General features: G+C 40.8%; 1 protein-coding gene across 1 annotated transcript in view; it reads left to right on the forward strand.

The window, feature by feature from the left end:
* LOC307117160 (uncharacterized protein) overlaps nt 1-12,169 on the forward strand; it is a 70,518-nt gene that overhangs the window by 49,938 nt on the left and 8,411 nt on the right. Inside the window, exons 3-5 of the mRNA XM_079801899.1 lie at nt 4,785-4,839; nt 4,966-5,053; nt 8,354-8,892. Coding sequence (XP_079658025.1) covers nt 4,785-4,839; nt 4,966-5,053; nt 8,354-8,892 — 682 coding nt within the window. The remainder of the gene's footprint in view (nt 1-4,784; nt 4,840-4,965; nt 5,054-8,353; nt 8,893-12,169) is intronic.

A 12,169-nucleotide genomic window follows, 5' to 3' on the forward strand; every position in this document is an offset into this window, starting at 1 on the left:
TCCTGTCCTCATGTTGAGAGAAATCATGAGTAAGTTCAGAGGCGTTGAGAGAACATGATGGTTATTGTAGTTCTAGACTAAATGTGAACATTTTTTGTAGTTCTTTGTCATGAACACAGTTTACATAATATGATGCGGGAGCGATTCAAGATTTAATCAAATAATTGAATAAAATTCCTTTCATCTAAATGGCACGAGACTTTGTGACTTCATACTCTTGCTATACTACTTCAGTGCCAGTGTTGGGTAAGTTACTCTAAAAAAGTAATGAATTACTAGTTACTAATTACTTTCTAAATCATATATCAACCTTGACTAGTGTAACGGTGTGTAGCACAGGAACAAACTGAAGAATCGGAAGATCTCAATTTAACATAAACTTTAATGCAAACTCTCAGGAACACGGAATAACGACACGGAAAACACACTCAACCATAACGGTTACCGGACAAAAAATGAATGAACAGGGAAGAACTTAAATAGCCAACAGAAATGAGATAACTAAACACAGCTGAACAGAACTTAATTAACAAGGGTAACCAAGGAAACAGACAAGTGGCGGGAAACTAAGGCTCCATCCACACGGAGACGCGTTTAGCTGTATACGTAAACATTTTGTACCGTATCTGCATTTCGTCCAGACAGATCCAGCGTTTTGGGAGCAGGAATCCGATATTTTTTTTAAACCAGAGTGGTTAAGTCTTTAAACGATACCCTTGTGTTCTCGTGTGCACAGCCAATCCGTACATTTTGTGAAACGGTGATGTCATCACACCACGTCCCGCACGGTAAAGACTAGAAGGGATAAAACTACGGCCACTGGGCATGCGCACATCAATATTGCGTCATTTAATTACTGTATTTGCATTATTGTTACGGTAGGTTTAGGGTGTAGGCGTTAATAAAACACATCTGGGAAGTAGCACATTTATTTATTGTTATTTTATGGTGAGATTTTGCCTCACTTCCGACCGTTGCTGTACCCCTTCTAGCCACAGCTCTTCTTCTCTGTTTTTAGTTCATTTCTGTGGCAGAATTACAGCGCCACAAACTGGCCTGGCATATATACTACATCCTTTAGAGTCGTTTTTCATTGCTCTCGTGTGTACGCGGATATTTTTTTAAACGAGAAAAAAAAAAAACGATTGGATAGGGAAAGCTCTGGCTTCGTGTGGATGGGGCCTGAGACATGTGACAGGATGAGAACAACTGAAAGATCAATTAAACAGACAGACATGTGACAACTAGTTAAGTGATTTAAAGACATGAAACGGCCCTTTTAATTCATTCAACAACAACAACAACAACAAAAAAACATGCATTTTAAAGTTAGACTTTAATATTTGATGTTAATTCCACTATTGTATTATATATAATTGTTCTGCAGTCTATACACAGTATTTAGTTCAATTATATCAGAAGTAACTGTAATTAAAATACAGAAAAAATAAGAGTAATCTCTTTGCTTTACTTTTTTTTTAGGAAAAGTAATTCAATTACAGTAACTTATTACTTAGTAACTAGTGACACCCAATAATGTTCAGTGAAATACAATTGCTAAAATTTGTTATTAATTTTATAAGCTAATAAATCAAATGAGCTAATGAGTAGTCCTCTGCTGCCATCTACTGGTTATAGCGGTAATCTCATGTCATTTTCATGTTAAAAGTGTGTTTGTTTTAGCCTGACAAGCCAGACCCACATCAAGATGTTGGGTCTGGGAACACGCATTGGCAGGGCACAATTCGAGGGGCGGGATAAGCGGTTGTCTTTCAAATTCCCTCTGCACCCAATAGGATAGCGCTACAACCAACCAGAGCCACAAAGAAGGTGAAGCGGAGCTAGTTGATAGATTAAACTTTCGCCATATCCGGTCGGCAAAACTCCGAACACATCTTCCTTTCTTAAGAATGACTTCAGTGCCGTTCTTTGTTCTTTCCTCAAAGAAAAGCTTAACTCCAAGTCTTCCAGAGTCGCGGCCAAAGCCGATTCGAAAGACCGCTGTTCGCCAGCTTCTTTGTTTACGAGTAGCACACGGAACCGCCGCAACTCCGTCATTATGTTAACCCCGCCCTCCGACTCTATACATGATGTGATTGGCCTGACCAGAGTTTGGTTTTTCCAGCTCGCAAGCCAACGGAGAGTTGCTAGACGACCCTGTCTGCAAATTAGATTTGCTGCCGCTAGGGTGCGTCTACATTTGTTGGCTACGTTTGTTTTCCACCATGTGACAAAACTCCTCCACATTTTTTAAACTATCTCCATGAATGAAAATGATAAATGTAGATCTTCTTTAAAGGTGATTTTACTGCAAAAATTTGTTAAAAATAATAGTGTTTAAAACATTACATAAATTTGTTAAAAATGTAAATTGAAAATGATGTTACCCACATAATGCCAATCTAGAAAATAACATTATTTACAGTAATATAAAGTTTGTCTGTATTATTCTTAATGAATATTAATGAATATTAGCTGATTATTTAAAATGTTTATTTAAAATATTTGCTGATTATTTAAAATTAATTCAATATTCAGGGATTGACTTGATAGGTAGTGTAGAAAGTTACTGTATTGTTCACGCCTACCCTAATGCACATACAATATAATATTATTATTTAAAATCACACCCTCATTGGGGGCTGAGCCCCCCTAATATTGAAATTCTGGAATCGCCCCTGATTCTAGGTGCCTTACTGTTACCTCGATTTTTGCCTTTTTTGCCTTGAAATTAATTTCACAAAAATGTATCTTGTGAAAATCAACATTATGCCTCAAATTGAGCTTGTACAGAACCTGCTATTCCTTTAAAATGTGGTGGTGCTAATGCTGTATTCATGACTGCATCCTCAGAGTGCAGCTGTTATTTTGCTGCGTGAGGCTTTGCCGTATGTACATTCTGCGAGTCGTGTGTAGACACAGGGTCACTAAAACCCAGGTGCAAACGTGTCCCTCCAGCCTCCTGAGTTCTGACCTTCACAGGGGGAATGGAGCGATACAGCCCTCGCAACTACTAACAAACAGCAAACAATGTCATTATGGCTGTGACTTCTTAGTTCTGTCAGACATATGCAATACTTTTTTAATGTCTTGTTATCTATTCATCCATAAAAGCCGTAAAAGAGAGAGAGAAGAGAAAATCCTCTGTTTCTCAGATTTTCCTAAGTGTGAGAGATGTGCGTAGCAGCTGATGTTAAAAATGGGGTGAGAGTGAGAAGAACAAAAAGGTGTGCGAAAAAAAATGTGTGTGTATTTCGCAGGCTGTTGGATTCTTGGAGAGAAGCTATAATTGATGTCACACCTGGTGTGTGTGTAGGGATTGAGAGGAGAAGAAAAGCAAGGGAGGAGGGATCGCCAGGGTTACCCATCCATCCTCTCGCTATCTCTTCCTCCACCACACCTGCAACACATCTAGTCCCTCATGATTACATGATCCCGGCCCTGCCAACCCCACAGAGAGTCATTACAAACACTCGCTGTAGTGGAATTTTACTTCCTGCCATATTCAATAGTAGCCTACACAATAGCTCTGTTACAAAAGCCAGCGTGCTGCATGTCTAGAGTCTACTAAAGAAGCAGCTTTCTGGAGGACAATTGACACATGCATCACTTTCCAGATATTCCACGACCTGACACACAATGGTTGCCCAGCTAACAAAAATATGTTCTAAGAATGTTTTGCTAACGTTCCCATTAAGTTATGAAAACGTTATTTTTGCTGAATGTTTTCTGAATGTTCAAAATGTCCAGTTATTGTACGTTTTAAAAAAGTTTTTGCTTGGTTATGCGAACATTAAGGGAACATTTAGCAAACATGGGAACATTCAAAAGTAACAAGTATGACGAAAAACTGTAAAAGCCTTTAAAAGAACGTTCTATTAATGTTACTGAAAGAACGTTTATTCATAACTTTGAGAGAACCTTGCCAGAACGTTAGCTAAAGTTATGAGAACATTTGCTGTTCGATCGGCGAAAACAGGCGTCAACTAATAGCAACAGACGCCGCCTGGGGCAACACACTGATCCGACTGAACCTGTCAAACGTGTCTGTTGACGTTAATTGCCGTCTGTCGGTGAATTGGACTGAAGACGACATTCTAAACAAAATGTTATCTCAAGGGTGACTAAATTGGCACACAGACTTGTGTCGCTTACAGATGTCTGTCGTGTTCCAGAAATAAAATCCTATTTATTTTTCTTCATAAAGATTGATTAAAAAGGTGTTAAATGCCGAATTCATGGTGAAGAACTACATTACCCATAATCCTTGAAGGGAGAGCCCCCCAATTTAAATGGTTGCTGTTAACATGGAAATAATATTAGTGGCAAAAGAGCTGAACAGCAAATGTCCAGCCTATGTAAAGCTTTGACATAATTAAGTGAGTCTCTCTACACTATCAAACAACTCATATTTGTTTTGCAATGAACACAATATTTGTAATAATTTTATTATTATTCTTTATTTATGGTTCAACATGTCAAGTCTCTTATGCTCACCAAGACAAAAATACAGTAAAAATATTATTAGATATTATTAATGCAATGTAAAATAACTGTTTTCTATTGTAATATGTTTTAAACTGTAATTTATTCCTGTGATGCAAAGCTGAATTTTCAGCATCATTACCCCAGTCTTCAGTGTCACATGATCTTTCAGCTCACTCGATTTGGGAATAGAGCTAGTATTGCGATACTCATAGGACGTTCCAGTCATTAAAATCTTTTTTTTTTTTGCATGTTTGTTATGTTGTCTTCACAAAGAGTGTGTCTCATTTTGTCCGCAGAAAAAGCAAGAGCAAACATGGCCACGCCAACGGAGGGGGTCAGAAATTGGAAACAGTGAGTGCAAATAAGTATAAATTAAACACACACACACACACACACACACACACACACGCATATTCACACAGTGTAATCATGGACATGGATGTACATACGTATTCATGATGATGTTTTGTATCACAGGCTGCGCTGCGCCAGTCCAAACTGAACTCAATGAGTAAATCTGACACCCGCCTGCATGACATGCACAGGCTGCCCTGCAACGCCAACGGTGAGAGAGACACTGAGGGATTTAACTGCACTTTATGACACATGTACACACAGACTCATTTACCACACGTACGCACATTTGCACTGGCCGACGCACGTGCGTGCAAAGGCTAATGTCTCCAGAGGCTTGTCATGGTAAGATGTTTACTAGTTCATGTTTCCACTACCACAAACGTGTGATCTGCGAGGCTGAGAAAGACAGTTGTCAAGCTGAGACAGAAAAGGAAGTCTCGAAGGCTTATATACATCGGCTTTTGATCTTTTACATCCAGACCGATGGATACTCAGCTCCATTTAGGGCCAGATTTACTAACAGCTTGCCCCAGTGCAAAACCTCAGGATTTACTAATTAAAAATTGTGTTTAAAAGGCGTGGACAGGGTTTGTGGGAGGAGAGTATTTAAATGAATGATGCCAGGTGATTTACTAAGGTTTGTGCTCATCATTTTACTGGTATTTGCTCCATTATCTAACGCCCAAAAAAAGCATGTTTTAAACCAGATGGCAATGTGCGCTGCTCTCGATAGATTGTGTTGGCCATTATGGAAATATGTCTGTGTTCTTTCATTTGTGCGTCGTCAGTAGATCAGGCTCAGAATTTTCCACACCCATCTGCGCTTTTTTTTTGGAATTGCGCTCTCACGCTAATTTGCCCTGTTTAATATATCTGGCCCTTAGTGTGTTAAAACACAAAATACACAAAATAGAAGGATAACAAAGTCCCATTTCTGTTAAGGTCAACATGAAATCAAAATTGATCCTAGTTCTGGTTGCAATTTGCTGGATTCATTAGTCCATACATCGCTAACTTAACTACACGGCACAAGCCGATTGGTTCCTGTTGCATCTGCAGCCAATAGGCTTGCTGCTCAGCATTTAAAAAGTTGTTCAGTGTTTGCTGTAGCAGCTTGCAGCACGCTTTGAGTTCCCCTAAAACCCTCCCCCTTCCCCAGTGCCACCTGTATAGATCTGTTACAGTTTATTTCATATATGCTATTTGTGCAGCAGCAGCATGTCTTACATGCTCACATGCTCACAACAGTGTCTGTGTATGTATTGGCCCTGTACTTGCTCTAGCAGCAATAATCAACAGAAGCAGCAATGTCTTCAGCGTAGCAGATCTGTTCCACCCATAGACTGTAAAAAAATATGGACGTAGTGTCCATGACGTCACCCATAGGATTCTGATGAGCCGTTCTGAAGCGTAAAGTAGGGACGAGCTGGCTGTTGCCATCTTGGCGAGCTGGCCTTTGCCGATGGTCACTTGTCATCCGGGAGTGCCATCGCGCGTCACTCCCGGATAACTGAAAATGGGAAAAAAGGCGGGACGTGGGCGGAGCTGAAGTGACGTGATGACTAACAGACAGCAGATAAATGGCTATCCACCTGTCACTCGAAGTGGCCACGCCCTTAATTATGCAGAACTTTAATGCTTTATATAATGTAAACGAATGAGTTATAAAAAAATTCACCCCCTCACAGTTGTCATGAAGGGCAAAATTAGCCGTATAGACCAAAACCACAATTTGTTCCAGGCTGTAAACATGTTTTAATCTGCTGTAAAGTTGGCCATTTTAACATGGGGCTCAATGAGATTCTGCCCCCTTCTGGAGCCATTGGCTTCAAGTGAAACTGCGGGAGGCTGCCGCTTGGTTCCACCAAGACCAAATACATGAACCATGTCATATTCATTACCATGCTAAACTCTTCAGAGATTCGCCATGATAGAAATAGCTTCAACTGTGAAATGACTTTCCTTTTTCTGATGTTGTTACCAAGACCACACGTTTTAACGCCAATGTCATGCAAGTTCAGAAGTGGTATGCTAAGCTAGTATACTAAACTGTTAGCTTGCTATCCGAAAGCTAACTGAAAACACAAAGAAAGCAAAATGTTTCATTTGACCATATTCAGCTTTGGTAAAATCATGTGATACATCATTTAGAAGACATAAATTCACCTTTTTTACTTTAAACTGAGTTGCCAGTGTATTTTCATGTTGGCTTTGAACTCATTGTACCACTAGCATAGCTACGGATGGGCCTGATTGACAGCTTGCCCTTCCTGTCAGATCCAGGGAAATACATTTTTTTTCAAATAATGCTATTTTCTAACGTTTAACAATTCTTCAGTAATTATTTTAAATGTGATTTATTTTGTCATGCATTAGAACTCTATTCTAATATTAATAAAAAATATGCTAATTCGTCTCTTCAGTTACGTCACGCCAGTAGTAATGTTGTGTTCGTCTTCGCGCCAATATTCGGATTCGATTCCAACTAGCAGCGCCCTTTTTTGTTATTAAAAAATGGCTAAATGCCATTTATGACACATTTAAGAAAGAAACATGTCTTGACAAAAATGACAGGATGCCATAACACTTTTGTCGTTTGAAAGTGAACTAACAGATAATTAGGATTATGATGAAATTAACAACATCTTCAATTCAAAACCCAGCCAACTCCGACTTGTTTAGAACAGACATCAGCCATACAAGGTAAGCTATGGGTAGGTTTTTAGTCTGGCCCGCCGTGGCATGGCTATGCAATATTTACGAACAAGTGGTTTTCTAAAAAATTTACATAGGCCACATGTACTGTATTAGCAATGGCAGGTTGTCGATACAGGACTCAGACATTGTGATTTCTCTTCATGATATAGTTATCAGGACTCGGGTTGGATCTCTCTCCTGCTTTGTTTTTGTTTTAAATTTGATTCACGTTGCAGCCGCTCACGCTTGATCACACGGAGCTTAGTGCTTACAGGTGAAGTATTTAGTTTATGCGACACTATAGCACCTAGCGGAATTTAAAAAAATAAAGCAACCTTGCAAACAGTCCTTCCGCACGTTGCGCCCAAACATCACAAACACAGCTTGTACAGGGGCTTGAGAAGGCATCAACATGTTGAAGTAGACTATATTAAAAGACAATAGACAATAAAAGGTCCAACATATGAGGAATACTTTTAGCTATGTTGCTATGTTTCAATCGGATTTTGGGATTTTTCTTCCAAATTAAGGGGTAATGCGAATTATTCCGGCCCACCCACACTATTAGAGGCCCACCCATCATCCACTTTCTGCCTACACCAGTGCATTGTACTATGCAGGTTTAAAGATATGTACGTTTGCGGAAGTGTGGTGAAAATATGAGATAGTCAAATAGTCTGCCCTCTTGTGTTTCCCATTGAGTATATGTGCGTATTCAGTATTTTATCTGATACCAATACTCCAAACTGTCTTTAATCTTAATCCTCTGTTTAGTCTCTCTTGTCTTAATCTGTGTTATTCGGATTGACAGGCGCCCCTAAGAGCCGGCCGGCCAGCATGGACCTACTGCTCCTGCATACCCGCCGCTCCAATTCGGACCTTCGACCCAGCTCGGGCCGCCAACTGCCTTGTGTTCCCAACAAATCTGACGATGAACGTGAGCACACCTACTCCGAAGTTTGCCGCCGCGCCTCTCCAACGTCTCACCCACCAGATGACGGCCTGTATGAGAGCGTTGGAATCAAAGGGGCGGGGTCTGATAAAGCTGCTCCGCCTGCTCCGCCTGCTGCCCTTGCCCCACCTTCAACCAACACGCCCACTCAGCATCACGCCCACAGCCCGACGCTCAGTGGGAATGGCCAAGGTGGAAGCAGAGGAGGCGTGAATCAAGAGGCAGTGACGGCAGAATACGCCTCTATACGGAAGGTGAAGAAGCTGGAGCGCGGCAGGAGGGAGGAAGTGGTGGAGGACGGAGAAAGGGAGCACCAGAGCATGTCCAGCAGCGAGTCCTCCAGCAGCACCTTGCCTAGGAAAACCATGGAACCATTTCACCTACCCAATTTCCCAAAGGTGATGACACAGATCAGCCACACATTCAGAATAGTTCATAACAAAAAATAGGCAATTCACACCAGGTAGTTAAAGGAACTCAGTTATAGGAACTAGCCATCAGTGCTGTGCCTCGAGAACTAGTGTTCCCCTACGACCATTTTCCTGGTTGCAATCGCACCACCTGTTGGACCTTTGAAGTGACGTAAGCTGTCACTTATGTCCTGCTGCTCTGGTTGTTGTGAACATTATTTTGACGGCACTGAGAACGACTTAGCCAGAGCCTGAGCACATCTCTCCCATTCTCCGTCTTCCATCTTCGACTGTTTAACAGTCTTATCTGATACGTTATTAGACAGAAATGTTAAAAAAGAAAGTAAATGTTATACGAAAAAGTATTATATAATTTGCCGTCTGGTTGATGCCCAATGTCGCTAGATGAGCAGAAATAATCACATTTCACTTAGTCCCTTCAAAGCTGTGTTGGATTTTCTGTTAAGTGTAAAGGTTGAAAAGTGCCTGGACTTTGATATCAGTCCATCTATCGCTGTTTTTTTTTCATGTTCGTAAATATATAGGCAATAAACTGTGTGTTTACACAGCTTTTGGCGGCTGCTGGTGTTTTGCAAGCACTCAGCCAATCAGCATACACTTACATCACTGGTAGTTCCTATTGTACTCAGTTAGACCCAACTCTGAAAAAAATAGGGTACTACTGTCCAAAAGCCCCTATAGACCACCAGGAACACCCTAGCAAGCACCTAGATCAACTCAGCAACCCTAGTAATGAAATAAAAACCTCTCAGAACAACTTAGCACCCTCATAGCAACACCCTAGCAACCACCTAGATAACCCTTGCAACCCAATAACTCACTATAACCTCAGAAAAACGTAGTAACTACTTAACAATGCCCTGTCAACCATCCTGAGCTGCGTTTCTCAAAAGCATCGGTAGCTAACTATGGTCACAAGACCCATTGATCTCTATTAGTAGCGACAGAATTTGTGACCATAGTTGTCTTTGGGAAACACCCTAGAATAACCCAGCAACCACATAGTAGCAGACTAAAAACAACTTAGTGGCTACCTAGCAGCATTGTAGCAACCTCCCAAAACACCCTCAAACACCACATAATAACACAACTGAAACTTTCCAGAACAACTTAGCAACTGCATGGCAATGCCCTAACAACCACCCAAAACACCCCAGCAACCACATAACAAAGCACTCTTCCCAGAACAACTCAGCAACTGTGTGGCAATGGCCTAGCAACCACCCAGAACACCCCAACAACACACAGTTGTGCACTAAAATCTCAGAACAACTTCACAGCTGCTTAGCAACAACCTAGCAACCACCCAGAACACCCCAACAACACACAGTAGTGCACTAAAATCTCAGAACAACTTCACAGCTGCTTAGCAACAACCTAGCAACCACCCAGAACACCCCAACAACACACAGTAGTGCACTAAAATCTCAGAACAACTTCACAGCTGCTTAGCAACAACCTAGCAACCACCCAGAACACCCCAACAACACACAGTAGTGCACTAAAATCTCAGAACAACTTCACAGCTGCTTAGCAACAACCTAGCAACCACCCTAGAAAAAATCCTATCAAGCACTACAAACTTCCCAGAACAACTTCACAGCTGTGTGGCAACGGCCTAGCAACCACCCAGAACACCCCAACAACCACATAACAAAGCACTACAAACTTCCTAGAACAACTCAGCAACTGTGTGGCAACGGCCTAGCAACCACCCAGAACACCCCAATAACAGACAGTAGTGCACTAAAATCTCAGAACAACTTCGCAGCTGCTTAGCAACAACTTAGCAACTACACGAAACACCCTAGAAAAAAACAGATCAAGCACTAAAAACTTCCCAGAACAACTTCGCAGCTGTGTGGCAATGGCCTAGCAACCACCCAGAACACCCCAAAAACACACAGTAGTGCACTAAAATATCAGAACAACTTTGCAGCTGCTTAGCAACAACCTAGCAACCACTCAGAACACCCCAAAAAAACACAGTAGTGCACTAAAATCTCAGAACAACTACGCAGCTGCTTAGCAACAACCTAGCAACCACCCTAGAAAAAACCCTATCAAGCACTACAAACTTCCCAGAACAACTTCACAGCTGCTTAGCAACAACCCAGCAACCACCCAAAACACCCCAGCAACACATAATAAAGCACTATAAACTTCCCAGAAAAAAATTAGCAACTGCGTGGCAACGCCCTAGCAACCACCCAGAACAACTTTGCAATTGCAATGCCATGCCAAAAACGTACCCTAGCATCTTTAAGGTAATCTCGTTGTCTTCAGAAATGTAGTGTTTCTAATGTTGTTGTTCCTGTAGCTCAACAAGTAGAGAATTTTAACAATGCCAAGGCCATGCATTCTACTTCCAGGCAATAGACATTAAAAAAGGTGGCTTTTGTTATAACTGTCTGCCATTTGCACAGATGTAAGTAGTGCTTGAATGTAGAGCCTAGTCATGCAATTATATGCTTTGACCACTAGAGACTGCTGTTTCATATACAAATATCCTAGATTCAAACTGAAGCATCATCTTCATGACTGATATGAATGATGACTTTTATAGGGTAAATCTTTCAGAATTTTAGATGCTAAATATTTTTGATTAAAAAAAGAATTCACAAAATTAGCAAGTGTTAAATGTTGCCCATAATCCTAGTCATTTAAAATGATAAAACATATTGACATAAAATTAAAGATACTTTAAAGATATGACAGTTGTTTTAGCTAATATACTTTGTGCGTCTGTTTGCATTTCACTCATATAGGTGTCCGTCTGTCAGCTGATACCTGTTTATGCTGTGTGTGGCTTTCAAGGACAGATAAGATTTTCAGAGAGCTGAACAGCCATGTGGAATGATGGTGCCTTTAAAATGGAAAACACTCAGACAATGATCGGATAATGATGCTGCCTTCCTGTTAACTTAGCTCTGCTCTGCTTGTCTTTATTTGCGTGTGTGTGTTCATGTTTTTCTATCCCAGTGGGGACTTCAACCTGAATGCACACTGACTCATGAGGACTCGTGTCACCCCGTTGGGATCTAAATTGAGGTCCCCATGAGAAAACAATCGTATAAATCAAACAGAATGAGTCTTTTTGAACATGTAAAAATGCAGAAAGTTTTGTGCATTGGGTAGGTTTAGAGATAGGGTTAGTGTAAGAGGAGAGAATATACAGTTTTTACAGTATAAAAACCATTACGTCTATGGAGAGTCCCCACAAAGATAGCGAAACAGATGTGTG

Source organism: Gobio gobio (assembly GCF_949357685.1).
Source record: "Gobio gobio genome assembly, chromosome: 21".
Classification (NCBI taxonomy): domain Eukaryota; kingdom Metazoa; phylum Chordata; class Actinopteri; order Cypriniformes; family Gobionidae; genus Gobio; species Gobio gobio.